A 24622-nucleotide genomic window follows, 5' to 3' on the forward strand; every position below is an offset into this window, starting at 1 on the left:
TAGTGACTTCCATTTTTGTTTTCGATGTTATTTTATTTATTTGATCTGCTCTTTTTAAATTGTAACAATAAGTTATGAAATATTAAATCTATTTAAAAACAAGTAAGGAAGGGCTAAGTTCGGGTGTCACCGAACATTTTATACTCTCGCATGATAAAGTGATAATCGAGATTTCCATAAGTGGGCGACGCCGCGCCCATTTTCAAATTTTCAGAAACCTGGGTGCACCTTCCTTCTGCCATTTCTTCCGTAAATTTTAGTGTTTCTGACGTTTGTTGTTAGTCGGTTAACGTACTTTTAGTGATTTTCAACATAACCTTTGTATGGGAGGTGGGCGTGGTTATTATCCGATTTCATTTTTGAACTGTATATGGAAATGCTTGAAGGAAACGACTCTATAGAGTTTGGTTGATATAGCTATAGTAGTTTCCGAGATATGTACAAAGAACCTAGTAGGGGGCGTGGTCACGCCAATTTTTCCAAAAAAATTACGTCCAAATATGCCACTCCGTAATGCGATTCTTTGTGCCAAATTTCACTTTAATATCTTTATTTATGGCTTAGTTATGAGACTTTGTAGGTTTTCGGTTTTTGCCATTTTGTGGGCGTGGCAGTGGGCCGATTTTTGCCATCTTCGAACTTAACTTTCCAAGAAATACGTGTTTCATCATGATATCTCAAGTTTTACTCAAGTTACAGCTTGCACGGACGGACGGACGGACAGACGGACGAACAAACAGACATCCGGATTTCAACTCTACTCGTCACCCTGATCACTTTGGCATATATGTATATAACCTTATATCTGACTCTATTAGTTTTAGGACTTACATACAACCGTTATGTGAACAAAACTATAATACTCTCCTTAGCAACTTTGTTGCGAGAGTATAACTAGACATCCTCAAGCAAGTGAATGAGTTGTTTTGGTGATACGTTGCTCCTTAGTACGCAGGTATATCTCTTCTTTTAAGGCATGTGTGATCACAGGAATGTATCAAAGCATAGGTCAAAAGGATATTTTCATTACGCATGTACTATGCTGAACATGATTGTTCCCAGCATTTTCGATTGGAACATTTGTATTATATCAATATTAGTTGCACAGGTCGTACCCCACATCCAAATTGGCTTTATGACCGCATTATATAAAATCACTAGAGGGATTCTCTAGCTCTTGCAAAGCCCTTGCACGGTGCACGATTTGCAGAATTTTCCTCTTGATGTCACGGAACAACAATAAACACACGCTGAAAATTATTTGCAATGGCTGTAAAATATATCAGACCAAAACCCATGTTTATTTTTGTTCAATGACACGTAAAAGATAATTTCGACCCTGTTTTAGCTGTTATTTTACATAAAGACATATTTCGCCGTTAAATTGTTGAGGAAGGTAAGTTTTAAATAGATTTTATAATTTCTACTTAAATTATAAAAATTTCTTACAGTTTTTTGTTAGGAATGAATGCTGAAGCTGTTGGAAGATCTGCTGTATTATGATGTATAGAGTTGGGCTTAAAACATATCCCTTATCTGTCTTTCATCAGATAATTTGTCTATTATTTAAATAAATCTCCAATGTTTTATACAATTCTACAGGTAGAATTTTTTTAATTTTATATAAAAGGCCACACCTTATCAAACGCCTGAGGTACATCAAGAAATGTTGCTGAACAGTACTCCCTGGGCCCAAATGCTTACTTATTTCGTTAGTAATTCTATTAACTTGCTCTATTGTACCATGTTTCGCACGAAATCCGAATTCATGCGTTGGTATTGTTGGTGTATATATTGTGCAGGAAAGGAGACATCTTTGATAGAAATACTTTTTCAAATATTTTAGAAAAATAGGGTAAAAGATAGATTGGTCTGTATGAAGACGGCTGTGTTAAGTTTTTTTCGAGGTTTTTCTATCAAGATAAACTTAGACATTTTCTATGAAATTGGTTAGTATTCGAAACTATGAATTGCATTGAAGAGCAAAGAGAGGATACTCTACAAGAGTATGCTCCGGTCTTGAAACCTTCTGTTAGCCACCACATTTTTTTGTAGAATTTTTGAGCATTACCCCTGTCGATCAGCTTGTCAAGCTCTTCATAGTCACGCATTTCGGCCTCTTTCTTTTTCTGTCTGCAAATCCTTCTCGCTTCCCTCTTCAACTCTCGGTATCTATCCCATCCCTCACGTGTTGTGGTCAATCGTAACTTTGCGTGGTAGGCAGTATTTTTTCTCTTCCCGCTGCGACACGGCACTCCTCGTCGTACCAGCTGTTCTCTTGCATTTTACGAAAACCAATAGTTTCGGTTGCAGCTGTACGTAAGGAGCTTGAAATGCCGTCCCACAGTTCCCTCGAGTAGAAAATCCTTCGGCTATCTGTTGTGATTGCAGCTTCTCGATGTCAAACCTTCCTTGCGTTTGTGACGTGCGTTTTTTGCTGCACAGAGGCGGGTGCGAATCTTGGCTGCAAGAAGGTAGTGGTCCGAGTCGAGGTTAGGACCTCGGAGCGTACGCACATCTAAAACACTGGAGACGTGTCTTCCATCTATCACAGCATGATCGATATGGTTGGTGGTTTTTCGATCCGGAGACAGGCAGGTGGCTTGATGAATTATCTTATGCTGAAATCTAGTACTACAGATAACTATATTTCGGGCCCCGGCGAAGTCGATCGCCACAACCCATTTGGGGATGTTTCATCGTGCAATCTGAATTTACCGACCGTTGAGCCAAAGATACCTTCTTTGCTCTTTCGTTCATCCACTGAGGTAAATGACAGTACTCGGCGACGGAGTCTCTCAGCCACTCACAAAATTTGCGCTTCTTTATAAGGCCACTGTAATAAATGGCACAAGAACCTATTCGCTTCAGTCCTTGTTCCGTCCATCGCAAAGCACAACTGAGCGGAGGGAATGTTTCGCTTTCTAACTTTAGCTCGCCTTCAAACGGATGTTCTCTTACCCAGAGGATACTTTGTCAAAGACCGGAAGTCGTGAGCTGCTTTAGCCATATGTAAAAGAATCGTTTCTGGCTACTCCCAAAAGAATGGCAAACAGAGAACTTTCCCCACTTGAGTGAACTTCAACACATGACTCTATCCTCCATATAAACTGCGGTTCGTTCGTGTTTTAATAGTCCGTCACCATTGCCAGAAACGAAGATATGAAACTTTAATAAATCATCTACTTGTTGAATTGATAAATATTTCAACAGTGCTCCTAAACAACATGCAGAAGCAGATCGAGTAATGTCTTCTGAATGTCCTATCATATTCAGAAATGTATCGCTTAATGGTTGTTTTAAACATTCAGACTTTTTCCTCCAACCAAACATAACATAGTATGGACGGGCCATCATTATATTTTATCTCATTATGAATTTCATTAAAATTCGAATCAGGCCGTGAATGTATGATAACCAATTCCGATATTGCTTGTCAAGCTATCATGCGAACATATCTATTCGAGTCATGTAAAGCCCAAACATTTTTTTGTCCAATATCTCTTTATTTATTGGAACTGCCTTTTGTTTTAACAGCCTAACAATTAGTTAAAACATCTTAAATCTTTAAAAACTAGACAAGCTCAAGCAAGTGATTGAGCTGTTTTAGTGATTCGTTGCTCCTTTGGACGCAGGTCTCTTCTTTTAAGGCATGTTTGATCGCAGGAGTGTATCAAAGCATTAGCCATAGGTTTTGGGTGGTTTCGGTGTTTAGATATATATTTAATTCTGCTATTCATTACACATGTACCATGGGGAACACGTGATTGTTCTCAGCAATTTCGATAGGAACATTTGTATTATATCAATATTAGTTGCACAGGTCGTACCCCACAGTTGAATGCCATACATCCAAATCGGCTTTATGACCGCATTATATAAAATCACTTTGTTTTCTAGGCTAAGTTTAGAGATTCTCCACGTGAGCCTTCTATCTAGGTATGTTACTTCATTCACTTGGGGTGTTAAAAAATGTGCCAAATTTTTGGTCTTAGCGAAAATGTAACATCTTACACTTTTGTTCATTCACCTTTAGACGCCAATTCGATAGACATTCACAAATGTGAAATTTCTCCGACAAAATTGAAATACTCCGCTAATATTTTACATGGTTAGCTGTTGGAAGATAATATGTATCGAGTTGGGTCTAAAACACTGCCCTGTGGTACACCAGCCCTTATCGGTCTTTCATCAGATATGAAATCTCCCACTTTTACCATAAATTGTATATTATTTAAATAAGACTCCAATGTTTTATACAATTCTAAAGTTAGATTTTTTTTCTTATATGCAAGGCCTTCATGTCACACCTTATCAAACGCCTGAGTCACGTCTAGAAATATAGCTGAATAGTACTCTCTGTGCTCAAATTACTTATTTCGTTAGTAATTCTATTTACTTGCTCTATTCTGCCATGATTTGCACGAAATCGGAACTGATGCGTTGGTATTGTATTATTTTCGGGGAGGAAAAGATGGTAATACTTTTTCAAATATTTTAGAAGGACAGGGTAACCGAATGATTGGTCTGTATGAAGACGGCTGTGTTAAGGTAGTCCTGGTAGCTTGGGTTCAAAAAATCGAAATTTTTTTTTTGCTTAATTTGAAAATACAATGTCTTGAAAATATACTGTCAAAATTTCAGACAAATTCGAAATATTTCGGAAGTTATAACGTGTTTCCTCCTCCTCGGAGTTGTTGAACTTTAAACGCGTTTTTCTCAAAACATTGTTTTTCTGGTCGGCCCGGGTTGTAACTTTTTGTCTACTGAACCGATTGCTTTCAAATTTTAACAGTCAGTTCTACACACTTATTTTTTTTTTTTTGTTATTTACTCTTGAAATTTAACTTCAGTAGTTCCGACCAGAATGCCATGCCTATAGATTAAGAATAAACAAGAATATTTAATTTCAAATAACATCAAGAGCCAAAATCACCCGGGCCACCCGCGTGCATTTTTTTTAGGTTCCAACTTCGAGTGAGAATAATAATGGTATAAAGTATAAAGGGGGTATTCTACTCTAGAAATCAAATTTCGGGCAGTTTTTTGAATTTTATTAAAAAAAACCCAAATCATATTTACTATCCATTTTTTATGATGGTTTTATTGATATCTTAAGAATACAGAAAAAAAATTTTACAAAAAAAATATTAAAAATTAAAATAATTAGAGGGGGTGGGAGAGACAGATGTAAAAAAATAATGGCGCATCCTGGCGACATTGATCCTGACTCTCCTGGTGGTCTGAAAAAAAATCAAAAGAAATTCTTAATCAGTAAGGATGCTGTTATAGTCCCTACCTCAGGGAACAGGAATTTTTTTTTAATGGCGTCTGCCTGAAAATAAAAATCATTTTTTACGCTTTTTTTTTGAAATTGCTGAATTTTTTGTGGGACGATCCACAATATATTATAATATTACATTGCAACATTTAATACAACATGGCAACATCATGTCAGCAAGTCAGCTGCGCCTGGCTTACAAGCAACGCTGAAACGAATGCAACACAAAACGAAACAGGGAATACATAGTTAACCGTTAGGTTTGAGGACGCCCGCGGTTATTACTATATAGGACTATACATCACACGAGCAAGCTCTCTTCTCCTGCTGACAGCCACCGTGTGCACATCATTTTATAACCACCACAACTGGTGACCCCGACGTGATTGCTAGTTCCACCGCGATCCATTAATATAATTTTAAAATTCGTTAACTATTTCGGCTACAGTGCACCTCGTTTATTAATTAAAACTACGCAAACAGTTTTTCTACGCCATCTCAGAAGTCTCGACAACACCGTCCCGGACAACATTCTTCGAACTAGGTGGCTAAGCAAACTTCGGATGTCAACGCAATCTATACTTGCATCCCAAGCGGATATGAGCCTTGATAAACTCGCGTCTCTGGCAGACAAAATACACAACATCACACTACCAGCAGAAATTAATTCGCTCCAGGAATCAACAACAACATCAACAGTCGAATCACGCATTTCCCGTCTCGAAACTTCGATTAACGAGCTAGCTTCCAGTTTTAAGCGGCAGAGCATATCTCGTACCCGTTCTCGTCAGCGCTTTCGTTCGCGCACATCTTCACCAGCATTGAACAACGACACATGCTGGTACCACCAAAATTTCGGCAATAAAGCAAAACGTTGCCGATCGCCGTGCTCATTTCAGGGAAACCTATCGTCGGACCGTTAGTGGCGGTTAACGGCTCCTCACGCGAATCAAACCGCCTTTTCATAACAGATCGTGCAACCAAAATCCAATTCTTGGTGGATACTGGCGCCGATCTCTGCACTTTTCCTAAATCTCTCGCACCGTGGCCGTCCGAACGAATCAACTATAATCTCATAGCAGCAAATGGGTCTACGATTAATACCTACGGTTGCATAACTCTAACACTAAACCTTGGCCTCAGACGAAATTTTACATGGCGCTTCGTGGTGGCGGACATAACGAAACCTATTATTGGCGCAGATTTTTTAGCTCATTTCGGTATCTTACCCGACCTCAAGAATAGCTGCCTTATCGACTCGATAACTGGACTAAAAGCCGCATGTAAGTTATCTCCATCAAAAATCATTTCGGAAATTAAAGTACTGGCCGTCGATCCTATATGGGCAGATGCACTAAAGGAGTTTCCTAACCTGACAAAGTCCGAATGAATGTGTCAGCCAACAAAACATAGGACGCAGCACCACATATCTACTACACCAGGCCCTCCAGTTTCCTGTAAAGCTCAAAGACTTGTTCCCGACAAACTTAAAATTGCCAAAACAGAGTTCGAGAAAATGTTACAACTAGGAATCGCTCAACGTTCGAAGAGCTCTTGGTCATCTCCGCCCCACCTAGTTCCAAAGAAGTCTGGTGAATGGCGACCTTGTGGAGATTATCGACGACTTAACGCCCGTACATTGCCGTACTGCCAGACATTTCAACGATTTATCGACGAGGTAACACGGGGACTAGACGACTTCTTATTTCCATACATAGACGACATCCTAATTGCTTCCAAGGATGTTACGCAACACCGCAGTCATCTTCGCTTACTTTTCGAACGACTCAATAAGTATGGTGTCGTAATTAACACCGCTAAGTGCCGTTTTGGTCAGTCCGAAGTGGACTTTTTGGGACACCGCATTTCAGCCAAAGGAATCTTACCTCTTTCTGGTAAAGTAGACGCGATAGTTAACTTTCCACGACCAAAAGCGGTCCGAAAACTGCGTGAGTTTTTGGTATGATCAATTTTTATCGTAAATTTCTTAAAAACGCTGCTAAGCTACAGACACCCCTGCACGAGTACATTCAAGGAACTTCAATAAAAGGTTCTCATCCGGTCTCCTGGACACCAGAAGGAGATGCCGCGTTCGTTCAATGCAAAGAAGAGCTACGTAAAGCAACAATATTAGCATACCCTGATACAACGCTCCCTTGGGCAATATTTACTGATGCCTCAGAATATGCTATCGGCGCCGTCCTCCAACAACGGCGAGGACAACACTGGGAACCATTGGCCTTTTTCAGCCAAAAGCTTCAACCTGCTCTTAGAAAACACTGTCCGTACGACCGTGAACTTCACGCTATCTACGCAGCTTTAAAATTTCGTTATATTTTCGAAGCACGATATTCATGGATCACAAAGCTTTGCTACTTGCTTTTTCTCACGGCCTAGATTTCATCAGCCAGTTTACAACCGATATCTAACATATAGCCGGAAAAGACAACATCGTCGCAGATGCTCTTTTTCGAATCGAAAAAATTTCAATGGCAGTATCTTCAAACGAACTTGCACAAACACAAGCTGAGGACGAGGGACTTCAGCAAAGAATACAAAGGGAACAACACGATTCACTAAACTTGCGACCTGTCAACATTCCAGGCTGCAATAAACCAATATACTGCGACGTTTCGTTCCCATCGCGCTGAGGAAGAAAATATTCGACGCTCTCCACAGCATTAGTCATCCCGGAGCACGAGCTTCCGCCAAATTGTTAACGCAACGATACGTTTGCCAACGAAATAAGGTATCTCGCCACGTTTTATCACCAATCCAAAACTTTCCAAGCCGCACAAGACGTTTCGAACATATCCATGTGGACATCATTGGTCCATATGTACCTTCAAAGGGGTATCGCTCCTGCTTGACAATCATCGATCGTTTCACCAGGTTTCCAGAGGCATTTCCCATCGAAAGTATCGACGCCGAATGTGTTGCCCGCACACTTTTTGCTGGATGGATATGCCGCTACGGTGTACCATTCCAAATCACAACGGACCAAGGAACACAGTTTAAGAGCCAACTCTTTAACGCTCTTGCTCGTCTCCTCGGCAGTAAACATATAAATACCACCACTTTCCATCCGCAGTCGAATAGAATGGTGGAACGTCTTCACCGTCACTTGAAGGATGCCATTCGTTGTCACGAAAACAGCTCATGGGTCGACATGCTACCCATCGTTCTCCTTGGAATTCGCGCCGCTTGGAAGGAAGATCTTGGCGCAACTCCTGCCGATCTCGTTTATGGATAGCCAATTCGTTTACCAGATGAATTCCTTACGCTTGAGAAATTACTTCGCAGATCTTGCACCACAACCCATGATCCGACATGGTCAGAGGAAAACATTCATTTTCAAAGAACTATCTACATGTTCACATGTTTTTATTCGTCGCGACGCTCCACACCATGCATTCACTTCACCTTATGAAGGACCTCACCGAGTCATTTCAAAGCATGAAAAATATTTTATCGTAAACGTCAAAGGTGAAAACACTGCAGTTTCGATCGACCGACTAAAGCCTGTTTATGTACCTCCCGACGATATGCTCAACGAGACTGAGCAGCACAACGACGATGACAACAATACTATGCTTACTACATTAACTTCACCAGAGTCATTTGAACCTGGGACATCTCGATTTTCGTCGCTATCATACCACCCATTCTGAATCCGATTCCAACTTATCTACACCGTCACCCAAAAGGCGCGTTAGATTCCGCTGAACTTTTAATCATCTTCCTAAATTATCAATAATTTTGATAACGTTCTCCAAGAAGGGGAGTACTTGTGGGACGAGCCACAATATATTATAATATTACATTGCAACGTTTAATACAACATGGCAACATCATGTCAGGAAGTCAGCTGCGCCTGGCTTACAAGCAACGCTGAAACGAATACAACTCAAAACAGGGAATACAACCGTTAGGCTTGAGAACGCCCGCGGTTATTACTATATAGGACTATACATCACACGAGCAAGCTCTCTTCTGCTGACAGCCACCGTGTGCACATCATTTTATAACCACCACATTTTTTTTTAAATATTAAAAACAAAGGATTAAGGATTATATAAAGACAAAGGACAAAGGATTATATAAAGAAGGTTCACCCAAAATTTCAAGTAAATCGGTTATATCGGTATAGAACTTGAGATAATGTCAGTACCGTGTGGAAAAAAATAGCTTCGAGAAAAACGCGTTTAAAAAAATGAGTCTACCTACCTACCGGGCTAGGAACTGCGTCACTAAAGTAACTGTAGCTCTTAAAATAATTTTAATTTTTAAAAATCTTTTGGAGGATATGTTCTTAAGGGTCTAAACTTTAAATATACGAAAAAAAATCGATTTTTTCAAAATTTTACAAAGAAGTCATGAAAATAGGCATAAGTTATCAGACTACTACCTTAAGTCTTTCCCAGGTTTATCTATCAAGATTATCTGCGACTTTTTCCAGGAAATTGATTTGAATTAATTAGTCGTGAGCCCTAATACATGTGGTTTGCATTGTAATCCTCACCTGCTAGAAATATATGACCTAGCCTTCCAATAAACTCTTTAAATTGGTTGTCGTTAATTTTAAACCGATGTGGGCGGTATATAGCCGTCAAGTTTAAGTCCCCGCACCGATTTTTTTTATAGATATTGTTGTAGCGTATAACTGCGCTCTGCCACCATGTGCCTTTGTGCCTTTACATCTGGGTGATTTATAACATAGATTCTAAATCCCGGTATAAAGAAATTGTTTTTATTCGTAAGATGAGTTTCTGACATCATTACTATTATTTTCATCAAGAAATCTAATAAGATACAATTTATGTTGGTTAACACCGTTAGCATTCCATATGCAACTGTTTTATTTAAAAAAGTGCATAAATTGTGTCATACATTGGGTATGGTTGAAATTCGTAGTTTCAATACTTCCATTTGGTTGGTTTTGGGGCAATTACATTTATGCAGTGTTGCCTTTCACCACATTTGCATAGCTCCATTGTGTACTAGAGATGAGCGATTTTTCAATATCTGTGATTTCAGTGATTACTATTTTTAAATCACTGCGATTTTATATTGCTATTGCGGTCGCGACGTTCAAACGGAGACATTTTGTTGTTGTTGTAGCAGCTGATTTTGCCGATTTGACATTGTTTGGCCGAATAAAAGTCCGGTTCCTCCAGTTACGTAGGCCCAACTGTCGTGGGAACGACGGAAACCTTTTGTCGTTATTGGTGGCAAATTCTCTTTTGGGTCCTGTAACGCGAATCAAGTTTTTCCGTCTTTCTTTTCTGTCTCGAAGTTCCGGCTTGTTTCTATTAGTAAAGCAAAAGTTAATAACTTTATATTAAAAAATGTTATGTTATACATATCGTCACCTGAAATGCAAAATAACGTAACAACATTTTCAGAAATTTACAGTGGCATGAATGAAACACAAAATAAAATCGAACCCGAGTGAAACAAACTATTAATATTGGTTAAGACTGGTTTATATATGACCGCAGAACCAGAAAGTGTTGAACATATGTAATATTATGTATATAATTTGAAGTAGTGAAGCGTAATCAATAAGACACTCAATTTAAATTTTTTTGATCATACGTTATTTTGCATTTCAGGTGACGATATACATATATACAATACCCTGAAGAAAGCTGCTGTTCATAGAAGCGAACTGCTATTTATAAAATGTGATCGCAGTTGCGATATGCGATTTTTCAATCACAGTGAAAAAATCACCGGTAGTGAAATATCGTTCATCACTATTGTGTACCATGAATTGTAATAGTACCCGGTTTTTAAATATGGACATATATATCATTTGATTGCGAGTGTGTGAGTGCTTGAATTCCGTCAGGCAATTTAATTTTTAAGTCTTTATATACAGGGCAACCCCTATAGTCTGAAGTATGATTTCCCCCACAATTACTAATTTTTTTATTTAAATCCTCCTTCTTTTAACACGTTCGCGGACGTGAATGCTATAGCATTCATTTTCATACTGATGCAAAATGACGTGAATGCTATAGCATTCAAATTTTAAAGCCAATTTTTATTCATTTAATTTTATACAATCTTTAGTTTTTGTAATTTATACACATTTCAAAATAATGAGCAATCATTAGATACTTTCATATTATTTTATCTTTTCTCTGTGTATTTACAAATTTCCTTAAGTCGGCTACATTGAGTAAACTAGAAGCGTAATACATGACGTGAATGCTATAGCATCTATATTTCATAGAATTCTGAGAGAGACCTGACTCTCTCATTGTACATTTTTTTTTTGAAAATTCCCGTTACTTTCAACAATGTGCATTATAAGTGATTAGACATTTCATTATCTGCTTCAGTTAGACATTTGAAATTAAAGCGAAAACATCATTTTTTTAATTATCGTATAACTTTATTGAAGAAATATAAATTCAAATAAGAAGCGTACGCGAATTTTGAGATTATTTGATGATTCTGATTCAGATCAAGATATAGGTAAGTGTATTACGGAAATAATTGGAAATGAAATCAGTAAATTTGATAGAGACCTTTGTGATAGGCTATGAGCAATTCAGCGAAAACTCTAGAGAGTGTACCCCTAATATATTTTTGTCAAACAACATGGGCTTATCAACATCATCATCTTCTGATTCAGAAGATTCTAACAACATAAATATATCAAATGGGATAGATGAGACAACTACCTTGTGGAATGAAGATACTGCAGAAATACAAGACTTTCATTTTGAATGGTCTTCAATGGGTGTAGCTGATGATGTAAAAAACTGAAAAACTCCGAAAGAGATTTTCGATAAAATTTGGTCTACGGAAATAATGCATTTAATTGTTAGTTGCACAAATGAATATGCGAAAAATTTGCTGTCACTATCACGTATACGTACGAGAAATTGCCGGATACAGAGTTTCAAAGAAACAAACTAGCAGGAAATGGAGATATTCTTCGGCCTTTGTATGCTGCAGTCTCAAATAAAGACACCTAAAATTCGTTCAAACTGGTCTAACAATCCGTTGTATTATCATCAGATTTTCGGGCCATCTATGACCGGGCGCAGGTTTGAACTGCTATTGCGTTGCTTAAATTGTGAATCCGTATCAACTAATGATATACTATCTAAGATTTCCAAACTTCTTAAGCGTGTAAATAGTTCATTTCAAACGGCATATAAACCTGAAAAAAATTTATCGTTAGATGAATCTATGATGCTGCATCGAGGGAGACTAAGTTTTCGGCAATTTATAAAATCAAAGAAAAATAGATATATATAAAGGCGAAGTAACACATGAGGTGTCTTCCTCATCTGTAGTGGATTCTGTGGTTATGAAACTAATAGAACCATATTTATCGAAGGGCCATTCATTATTTATGGACAACTACTATAATAGTGTCGGACTGAGCAATCGATTACTAAGTTTTAAAACTCATACCACTGGAACCTTACGTAGCAATCGTAAAATGAATCCAAAAGTTGTAATACAAAAAAAATTGAAAAAAGGAGAACACATATGGAGAAGACAGAACAACGTCTATATAAGTAAGTGGAAAGACAAGCGGGATGTGCTCTGTATCACAACGGAAAACCATCCCCAAATAATTGACGTGCAGAATAAATATGGTATCTCGAAAAAAAACCAATAGAGATTGCTAATTATAACGCAAATATGTCTGGCATAGACAGATGTGATCAAATGATATCATATTATTCCACACCTAAAAAATCTATTCGTTGGTACAAGAAGGTTCTATTCCATCTATTAGATATTTCTGTATGGAATAGTTATTACATTTATAAGAAGATAAGTGATTCAAATATGAGTTTCCTTGATTTTAGAGACAACCTAATGAATACGCTTTTAAAAATACCACAGAATTCAAATGGTCGTGACTTTTTGCTTGATAATGGCAACTCACAAACCCATGTTAGATATACTCCGCCAACACATTTTCAAGCTGCACACTATCAGGAAAAAAATTCCAGCACCTTTAAATTACAAACATATTTCCTGAAGTGCAAATATTGTTACAGGCACATCATACCGATGTCAGAACTGTGTAAATAAACCTCCACTGTGTCCTGGAGAGTGCTTCCGACAATGGCACTTACCTCCTGAAGATCACAATACCTCCAATTCGGATATGGAATCCTAAAAACATTCAATCATAATAATGGGCAGAAATATTTAGTTTTGTTTTCATATATGCATACATACTATGAAATTATGGATTTAATTTATTCATTTTTATATTTGTAGACAAATAAAGATCTATTGTTAAATAAAAAGTGTAATGAAACTATAATAAACCTGTTTTCCTCATGTATTCTATGGATGAATGCTATAGCATTCACGTCATTCTGGTTGAAAAATATTATCTATATCCTCGTGGATGCTAAAGCATTCATTGTATATAACGGTTAAAATACGATGTTCTGACTACTCTTATAATATATGTCTAATTAGATTTCGGATATTACAACTAGTTCCAAAAATAACTGCCTGTATATTTTCGCAGCTCCCTAAAATTTTTTGCGTCCGCGAACGTGTTAATGTGGCATGTAAATCACCGCACACCACGCAGACACTGCGTAAGGTGCAATATGATTTCGTGTGTCCATACTCTTGAAAGTTCGTACATTGTACCGGCCATTTCTTTTGTGTGGTTTCTCAACGGTAACTTTGCGATGGATATTTTAGGTTGTAAATGGGATGTGTGTCGTTTTTCTTAAGTTGGCTAGAATTTGGCATCAATTCGATTTTGAACATTGGTTGTGGGACTTTGTTCCTTTTAAAAATGTTAACCCTTGATTTAATACTAAAACCACCTTCTTCCAATGCTTCTACCGAAGACTCTATACCTTTTATGACAACAACTAGGCCTTTTGAGCTCTTCAGTTGGTAAGAGTAGTAATTCCTGTTATTATTTGACAAGTATTTTACAACATCCATGAAACTTTTTTTTAGTGTATGTTTGAATTTTTGTTTCATCTATGTTACCTTTTTCAAGGGCACTATGTGGAAATTGTTTGTGTCTATTATACGGCTTAGTTTTGACACAAGCGTATTTGAGCTCCGCTCACGCAAATATATTGGAGTGGGTTTGGCATTTACGACTGTGGTGGTAGTCTTTGCATCGTCGTTACGCTCTTTGCTATGTAAGGCAAATCTGTTGCCATTAAAGATTTCTGGCTTTTTACCATTTGACGTGCTCTGTTGAAATTATTGACCGCTGATTTAATTAGTCTTCCTTTTAGGTTTATATAGCGATCAATGCCAGTCTGAACAGATGGCCCTTGTTTGCTTGGAACATTCTCAACTTGCATTTGCTTTCTTTCGCTGTCCGGGTGCTTGCTGGTACCTGCATACTGGTTACTGTCAGCGCATTTATTGTTGCCCTAATGCTGTTTTCTGCTGACTGCGCTTGCTTAGTTTCCATTAGCTCAGGGATGGGCACATTTTTGCCCAAAAAGTTTGCAAAGTGCGCACGGGGGCTAGATGAGGGGAATATCAGTGCACGGAGGGTAGGGCATAAGAAGTTGCGAAAAAAAATCAGTTACATTCCTCCGCAACTTAATGATCATCGCAGAATGGTTTCGGCAATGCTGACGTATAGAAATTTAAGAGCGGAAGTTTACTTCATATCGGAATTGTACAGCTGTGTGAACAAAAAGAGGTAAACATAATTTGCACGTTTTAGAGATTCGCATTAATATCTGTTTTAATTTACCTTTGGAAGCTGAAAATTCTAATCACTATTAGCAAAATATATATATGTTATACATGTATCTAAAAACAATTTTATTAAATAAGAAAACATCATATTTTAAATCTTCACAACACCTTATGACTGTTCCTATTTTGTTCACACCACTGTATAAGTGATAGATCAGTTAATGGTGGTGATGCCAGTTGTAAAAATTCATTTTAGTTACAATTGGGAAAACTTTTCTCAAGTTGCGGGCTTTTATACGTACATATGCATATCTGCATATATGTATAAAAAAGAAAAGTTACTTATGACCATTATATATATTGTGTTTAAACATATTGCAGTTCCATTTAATGAAAATGCTTATATAAATATATGATTTGTGATATTTTCAGGTTGGTTGTTTTATCAAAATATTCAAAGAATTGAGGTTTTTTCTATAATTGTTTTGTTAAATTTTAAAAATCTAAGTTGCCTCTGGAAATGTATTAAAATAATAATATGCGTTATAGAAAGGGAACACATATTTTTAAAAATATAAGAAAAGAAAAGAAATATCATCAAATAAAAATATATATGCGTGGTATGGCATTATTGATTGAGAGTGGCTAAGCACACAAATAGAATACAAACGCTAATGGCATAAACATCTTCTCACTTCGCTACGAGCGGCAAGCATTTTGTTCTCGTTTTCATTCGAACAATGTTGTCATTACTCAATACGCATATGTAGTTTTGTACACATCTAAGTTTTCAATTATAATTTTTCATAATATAAAATATCAAAACTGAAATCAAACTATTAAAATTAGTTTATATATTTGTAAATAATAGCATTCGATTTTGAATTTGAGTTATTTTAAGAAAATTTCAAATATTTTGAAGACAATGCTGATATAAAGACATGTTAAAAAATGATTACTAAAATCAAATATTTATTATACTTTTTGTTATTTGTCTTACATTTTATAAATTTATAGTAGTTACAAAGAAACTTAAAATTGTTAGGCAATTTTACATTTATTACCCACAGTGCAACTTCCATTTATGCGCGCGCTCTCATTTGTAAACATGGTGTGGCAAAATACGTTGCTCTCATTTATAAATATGGAGTGCTCTCACTTCCCTCTTCATGTTTGCTCGCGATGATCCCCTCACCTTGCCATCAAAATGTGCACTCGTGCCTGCACGGGTAAAATGCCACTGAGGGCTAATATGCCCACCCCTGCATTAGCTGATCACTGCGTTGACTCATCATCGCCGTTACATTTGTTTTTGCTAGGAGTTGCTTTTGTTGGCCTTGCTGGTGAGGCTAAGCAGCACTCATTTTGGTTTATCCGCTAAAGACAAAATCATAACCGAAATTCAAAATAAGATTGTATGATTTTCGGTGGTAGTAAACTTGTTAAAAGTACTCGTAATGTTACGTTGTTTTGAATTTTAGGTGACGATATGAATGTAATACCTTATCTTTTAACTAGGTTGGAAGTTTAACTGCGATCAAACTCCGCTCTCCAGTGATTGCAGGAAATTTTGCAGTTTGGGGAGGAATGTTCAGCACTATTGATTGCACATTAGTGCATTTTCGCAAAAAGGAAGATCCATGGAATTCAATTATAAGTGGATTTACAACAGGTGGAATATTAGCTGCAAGGAACGGTAATTATTGATAATGTGTAAATAAGATATAAGATATATTTCTTACGTATAAAAACTTTACCCAAAATCTGATTCCACATTGAAAGTTCTAACTAAATGTTGCTTGTCACAATTAGAGCGTAATTTTTTAAATATATTTTAGAAATATATACATAAATTACATATAATATTTACATAAAACTCAGTCTGAATGGCTTTGACCCAATCTTTGGTATGTACATCATTGCCATCCCCAGAATATAGCCGATTTGGCAATGAACCATCAACTGCTTGAGATCGGACTGTTCGAGATTTTCTTTTATTTTATTCCTTATTAATTAATTCACAGATTTTATTCCTTGTGCTCTGCTGACGCGATTTATTTGTGAAAATAAAACAAATTATCGATATGTTGTACTGTACTTTGCGTAGCTTAAAAAATCGATTTTTTTATAACTCATTTCCTCGCTTTCACCAACAGTTTGAGAAGCACTACAAAACAAAAAAATACTAACTTATACCACTTGTATGTAGTTAAAGGCATCACTTTTCAACCGAACATTTTATATTCGTTGAACTTGCACGAATCAAAGCCAGGAAGATGTAAAACGTCAACCAGGGGTTTTATTAAGGTACCTTTCATATAATCACCAATCACATCGAGTAAAGTCGGTCGGATGGTCGAAAATCCTGATATTATATGTAATATCGGGGGTAGTTCACGTTTTCGCCTAATTTTTATATATTTTAGGCACAAAGATACACTGTTATGAGTAAAACACGCTTTGTAATTGCCATTGAATTACAGTAGGTAGAAAAAGTAAGTTATCAAAACAACTAGCGCTGTTTTAAATGCTCAATCTTTTACGATTTATTGAATATAATTTTTTTGTATATGTTCGGAAAGTACCGCAATTGATGACCGCGTGTCTGGTAAGAAATTTGCGAGGCATTCTATAAAAATGCTATGTGACATGTTGGAAAGGGCTAGGGTGCAATCAAACATTTTATATCTTGCAGTTTGCAGGAATAAAAGCCAGAAAAATATCTTATGGTGTAAATCGCCAAATAGAATTTTCATTAAGATTATTCAAATATTGACCTATATATCCTGCATAATGTCAGCTGGAAGTTCGAAAATCTATATGTTAAGTGTATGAGGGCTGAGAGAAGCATTGACTCGATTCACACATTGACCGATATTTTCGGTCAAAAGCCAACTATAGATACTGGGGTACACATATTCGGTACCGTGGGTCTTGAACAGTTTTGTTTGAATTTAGACAATTTCTGGTGAAAAGGTTGCATGCTTTAAGGGGTATTCTACTCTAGAAATCAAATTTTGGGCAGTTTTTTGAATTTTATTTAAAAAAAAAAAGAAAAAATATTTTTACTATCCATTTTTCATGTTTTTTTTTATTGATATCTTAAGAATACAAAAAAAAAAACAGGGAGCACGAAATTTTTTTTTTTGAAAAATGGCGACTGTCTGAAAATAAAAATAATTTTTTACGTATTTTTTTTTTGAAATTCCTGAATTTTTTTAAATATTAAAAACAAAGGATTAAGGATTATATAAAGGATAAAGGATTATGTAAAGAAGGTTCACACAAAATTTCAAGCAAATCGGTTGTATAAAACTTGAGATAATGCCGGTACCGTATGGAAAAAAGTAGTTTCGAGAAAAACGCGTTTAAAAAAGTGAGTCTACCTACCTACCGGGCTAGGTCCTGCGTCACTAAAGTAACTGTAGCTCTTCAAATAATTTTAATTTTTAAAAATCCTTTGGAGGATATGTTCTTAAGAGTCTAAACATTAAATATATGAAAAAAATCGAATTTTTCAAAATACTAGAAGTAGAGTACCTCCTTAATGAAATTATTACTGCAAAATTCTATTTCGTTATATTAATTACATCTCGGGATAGATACCGAGAGTTGAAGAGGGAAGCGAGACGCATTTGCAGACAGAAAAAGAAAGAGCCTGAAATGCGTGAGTACGAAGAGCTTGATAAGCTGGCCGACAGGGGTAATGCTCGAAAATTCTACGAAAAAATGCGGCGGCTTACAGAAGGTTTCAAGACCGGAGCATACTCTTCTAGAACCCCCAAAGGTGATCTAGTTACCGATGCCCAGAGCATACTTAAATTATGAAGGCAACACTTCTCCAGCCTGCTGAATGGCAATGAAAGCACAACACCGGGAGAAGGCGAACCCGATACCCCAATCGATGACGATGGAGCAGACGTTCCATTACCGGACCATGAAGAAGTTCAAATAGCAATTACCCGCCTGAAGAACAACAAAGCGGCAGGAGCCGACGGATTGCCGGCCGAGCTATTCAAACACGGCTGCGAAGAACTGATAAGGAGCATGCATCAGCTTCTTTGTAAAATATGGTCGGACGAAAGCATACCCAACGACTGGAATTTAAGTGTGCTATGCCCAATCCATAAAAAAGGAGACCCCACAATCTGCGCCAACTACCGTGGGATTAGCCTCCTCAACATCGCATATAAGGTTCTATCGAGCGTATTGTGTGAAAGATTAAAGCCCACCGTCAACGAACTGATTGGACCTTAACAATGTGGCTTTAGACCTAGCAAATCAACAACCGACCAGATATTCACCATGCGCCAAATCTTGGAAAAGACCCGTGAAAGGAGAATCGACACACATCACCTCTTTGTCGATTTCAAAGCTGCTTTCGACAGCACGAAAAGGAGCTGCCTTTATGCCGCGATGTCTGAATTTGGTATCCCCGCAAAACTGATACGGCTGTGTAAACTGACGATGAGCGGCACCAAAAGCTCCGTCAGGATCGGGAAGAACCCCTCCGAGCCGTTCGATACCAAACGAGGTTTCAGACAAGGCGACTCCCTATCGTGCGACTTTTTCAATCTGCTGCTGGAGAAAATTATTAGAGCTGCAGAACTTAATCGAGCAGGTACAATCTTTTATAAGAGTGTAAAGCTGCTGGCGAATGCCGATGATATTGATATCATCGGTCTCAACACCCGCGCCGTTAGTTCTGCTTTCTCCAGACTGAACAAGGAAGCAACGCAAATGGGTCTGGCAGTGAACGAGGGCAAGACGAAATATCTCCTGTCATCAAACAAACAGTCGTCACACTCGCGACTTGGCACTCACGTCACTGTTGATAGTCATAACTTTGAAGTTGTAGATAATTTCGCCTATCTTGGAACTAGCGTACACACCACCAACAATGTCAGCCTAGAAATCCAACGCAGGATAACTCTTGCCAACAGGTGCTACTTCGGACTGAGTAGGCAATTGAGAAGCAAAGTCCTCTCTCGACAGACAAAAACCAAACTCTATAAGTCACTCATAATTCCCGTCCTGCTATATGGTGCAGAGGCCTGGACGATGTCAACAACAGATGAGTCGACGTTGCGAGTTTTCGAGAGAAAAGTTCTGCGAAAGATTTATGGTCCTTTGCGCGTTGGCCACGGCGAATATCGCATTCGATGAAACGATGAGCTGTACGAGATATACGGCGACATTGACATAGTTCAGCGAATTAAAAGACAGCGGCTACGCTGGCTAGGTCATGTTGTCCGGATGGACGAAAACACTCTAGCTCTGAAAGTATTCGACGCAGTACCCGCCGGGGGAAGCAGAGGAAGACCTCCACTCCGTTGGAACGACCCAGAGGAGAAGGACCTGGCTTCGCTTGGAATATCCTATTGGCTCCACGTAGTGAAAAGAAGAAACGACTGGCGCGCGGTTGTTAACTCGGCTATAATCGCGTTAGCGGTGTCTACGCCAATTAAGAAGAAGAAGAAGAATTACATATTGATTTGTGTACTGGAAAGTTAAGGAATCAAATGAAATTTTAATTTACGAGCTCGTATTTTTTTTTTTGTACTAAGGAACATGCATACCAAGTTTCATCAAGATATCTCAATTTTTACTCAGGTTATAGCTTGCACGGACGGACAGACAGACAGTCACCCTGATTTCAACTTTTCTCGCCATCCTGATCATTTATATATACATATATTACCCTATATCTCGATTCGTTTTAGGTGATACATACAACCGTTAGGTGAAGAAAACTAAAATACTCTATAGCAACAGTTTGCAAGAGTATAAAAAGCATTAAATGTGCAACAATTTTTTTTTATTTAATGTGCTCAAATATTGAGGTGATTTTTTTTACAAGATTTTAAAAAATGGTGAATTTTAAACTTGCCGACTTTAACGCCAGGATGGGAAAGGAAGGTATCTTTGGCACAACGGTCGGTAAATCCAGCCCTCACGAGGAAACATCCCTAAATGGGTTGAGGCTGATCGACTTCACCAGAGCCCGAAATATGGTTATCTGTAGTACTAGTTTCCACCATAAGAAAATACATCAATCTACCTGGCAGTCTCCGGATCGAAAAACCACCAACCAGATCGATCATGTTGTCATAGACGGAAGACACGTCTCCAGTGTTTTAGATGTGCGTGCGCTCCGAGGTCCTAACATCGACTCGGACCACTATATTGTTGCAGCCAAGATTCGCACCCGCCTCTGTGCAGCACAAAACGCACGCCAACAAACACAAGGAAGGTTCGACGTCGAGAAGCTGCAATCACAACAGATACTCGAATGATTTTCTACTCGACTTGCACTCCTGCTCTCTGAGAGCAGTTATCAACAACTCGGTATAAGGGAACTGTGGGACGGCATTTCAAGCTCCTTACGTACAGCTGCAACCGAAACCATGGGTTTTTGGAAAATGCAAAAGAATAGCTGGTACGATGAGGTGTGCTGTGACGCAGCGGAGAGAAAACAGACAGCTTACCTCGCAAAGATACGATCGACCACAACACGTGCGGGATCGGATAGATACCTAAGTTATCAAGACCGGAGCATACTCTTGTAAAACCTCCAGAGGTAATCTGGAAACCGATGCTCAGAGGATACTCAAATTATGAAGGCAACACTTCTCCAGCTTGCTGAATGGCAGTGTAAGCTAACGTCAGGAAAAGACGAACCCGATTCCCCAATCGATGACGATGGAGCAGACGTTCCATTGCCTAACTACGAAGAAATTTGAATAGTAATTACCCACCTGAAGAACAACAAAGCGGCGGGGGCCGATGTATTGCCGACAGAGCTATTCAACTACGGCGGCGAAGAACTGATAAGGAGCATGCATCAGCTTTTATGTAAAATATGGTCGGACGAAAACATGCCCAACAATTGGAATTTAAGCAATTCCCACTACATCCGGTTCTAAACACTTACGACTCATAGAGAGTGGACCACGACTGACAACATCGTGCAGTATCGTCTAATCGATGAAGATATTGACCACAGGGATACTACCCTAGAAGGTCAGGCGATGACGAGCTTGAAATACTTAATATATACATCCCCCCAGGTGCTACTTTGGACTGAGTAGGCAATTGAGAAGTAAGTCCTCTCGAAAACCAAACTCTATAAGTCACACATTATTCCCGTCTTGCTATATGGTGCAGACGCATGGACGATGACAACATCTGATGAGTCGGCTTTAGGAGTTTTCGAGAGAGGTTCGAGTTTCTGCAAAGAATTTATGGTTTTTTTGCGTTTTGGTCACGGTGAATATCGCATTCGATGGAACGATGACCTCTATGAGCTATGCGTTGACATTGACATAATCCAGCAAATTAAAAGACAGCGGCTACGCTGGCTAGATCATGTTGTACGTATGGACGAAAACACTCCAGATCTGAAAGTATTCAACGCAATACCCGCCGGGGAAGCTGAAAAAGAGGAAGATCTCCATTCCGGTGGAAGGACCAGGTGGAGAAAATCCTGGCTTCGCGTGGAATCTCCATTTTGCGTCACCTTGCGAAAAGAAGAAACGACTGCCGCGCTGTTGTTAACTCGGCTATAATCGCGTAAACGGTGTCTACGCCAGTAAAGAATAGAAGAAGAATTTTAAAAAACGAATGGGAAGCGTTCAGTCATAATTAGTTTGCATAAAGATGGTCACATACAGCGTTATATTGCTGATAAATTTAATAAAACCAGGTCGGAATATGAAAAGTTATTGCCGACTACAACAAAGAATGTCGAGTCATCAGGAAGAAAAGATAAGGCGCCCAAAAATTACAACGGAGAGAGTTGGTAAACGAATTTTGATTATTTCCAATTCTGAATCTTTCAAATTAGTTCCAAAATCTCGCCACAGCTTATAAAAGAAGGCAAGAAAGCTCAATGCACAATGTCCGTAACAGTTTGCGCCAAGCCAATATTCATATTTTTGGCATAAAGTGCTTTTAACTGATGAATCGATTATTAGACTTCTTTATTCTGACAGTGTGGCTTACGCTTGGCGCTCACCAGAGCAAGAACTATTATACAAGTGCACTTCACCCACAGGTTAGTCGGTGGAAAAGGGCTTAATGGCTTGGGGATGATAATCTGTGAATGTCCTTGACAATATTGTAGTCCTGGAAGGAAAAGTTACTGCTGCAGCTTATTTAAATATTTCAAACGAGCAAGATATCCTCGAGGGTCACCGACTAATTGAAACTAATTTCATTCTTCAACAAGCAATGGGCCCATTCATTTGCGAAAGTTATCCCAGAACATTTACCATGTGAAAATGTGAGTGTATTGAAATGGCCTCCTCAAAGCCCTGACTTGTCACCAATTTATAATGCTTGGGCAATCCTTAAGATGCATATAGCTGAGATAATCCCCAAAACCTGGCTGATTTGAAGGACTTTATCTATAACATTTGGAATAATTTTCCTAAAAATCAGTGTTTGAAGCTTTTCAACTCCATGCAACAACGATTGGATAAACTAGTAACCGGAAATTGTGGACACTAAACAATTTGATAACATGCAACTACTGTATATCTTTATGTTTTCTTTTTATAAAAGCAATGATCTTCTTTTTTGTTTTCAAATTATTTTAATTAGATACTTTGAAATATGGTCTCAATAAAAAAAAATATTTTGTTTAAAAAGATCTAAACTTTCAAATTTGATTCACTTCGCTGACTTATATTTCAGTTTGATAACCTACTTTTTCTATCTACTGTATCTTTTGCCGATTCACACTGCTGATCCTAGATGAGATGCACCAAATTTTTTTTTTTAATATATTATGTTCAAAATGGCTTTCGTATCAAAAGTTCGAATCTTGGCCGAAAAAAAGTTGCTCGTGTTTGGTTGAAATGCGAAAAAACTGTAAATTTGAACTTTACATTTCTTTGTTTTGCGTAAACAAGTTCAGTTTTCTCTATTGAAAATAAACAAATAAATTGTTTCCCAGCTAAATTTAAAATGTAAATGGTAAAAGCTGAGCTTATTGGAACGTGAAAAATATACTTGTTTCACTCACAAGGACTATCTAATCGAAACATTGCCAAACAGATAAAACGTAGGAAAAAATCAATCAGTATGCAAAATGGTTAGAATTGCTTCCAATTCGACTAAGTATGTAGCTAATATTAAGGAATTAGCCGGAGTAATAGCAACCATTTCAAGTGTTCAGCGTCAATCAAAAATGCAGTACTCCTAAAGCGTCTATAAACCAAGTAAAAATCCCTCAATGAACTACACAAAGAATATAACGTGGACTATCCAATCTAACACTCGACTTAATGATTGGCGTTCAGTTGTCTTTACTGATGAAATCAGTTTCAATTTAGTATGTCCTGAGTTGCCACCACAACCGAGAAGGTGGAATCATGATGTGGGGTGTCATAACGTTTTATGGAACAATTTATTTGATCGATCAGAAGATGAACTCTTTGGACCAATTCCGCGGATTTTTTTAACAATCTTAACGCAATTGAAAATGTATGGGGCTGGCTAACACGGAAGGTATATTAAGGTGGAAAGCAATACTTGTACGAAGATAAGGAAACAAACTGTAGCTATTAAACGTGCTTGGAGCGAGATTTCCTTGACCTACATAGATTCCCAGTATCATTCTATGAAAAACCGGATATATGGCAGTACTCATTACAGAAA

At 37.9% G+C, this 24622-nt stretch overlaps 1 protein-coding gene across 1 annotated transcript in view; it reads left to right on the plus strand.

Annotated features, from left to right (window-relative positions):
- LOC125776645 (mitochondrial import inner membrane translocase subunit Tim17-B) overlaps positions 1-24622 on the plus strand; it is a 106239-nt gene that overhangs the window by 53606 nt on the left and 28011 nt on the right. The window contains exon 3 of the mRNA XM_049450110.1: positions 16478-16655. Within this exon, the coding sequence (XP_049306067.1) occupies positions 16478-16655 (178 nt within the window). The remainder of the gene's footprint in view (positions 1-16477; positions 16656-24622) is intronic.

This window comes from Bactrocera dorsalis, chromosome 2 (genome assembly GCF_023373825.1).
Source record: "Bactrocera dorsalis isolate Fly_Bdor chromosome 2, ASM2337382v1, whole genome shotgun sequence".
NCBI classification, from domain to species: Eukaryota; Metazoa; Arthropoda; class Insecta; order Diptera; family Tephritidae; genus Bactrocera; species Bactrocera dorsalis.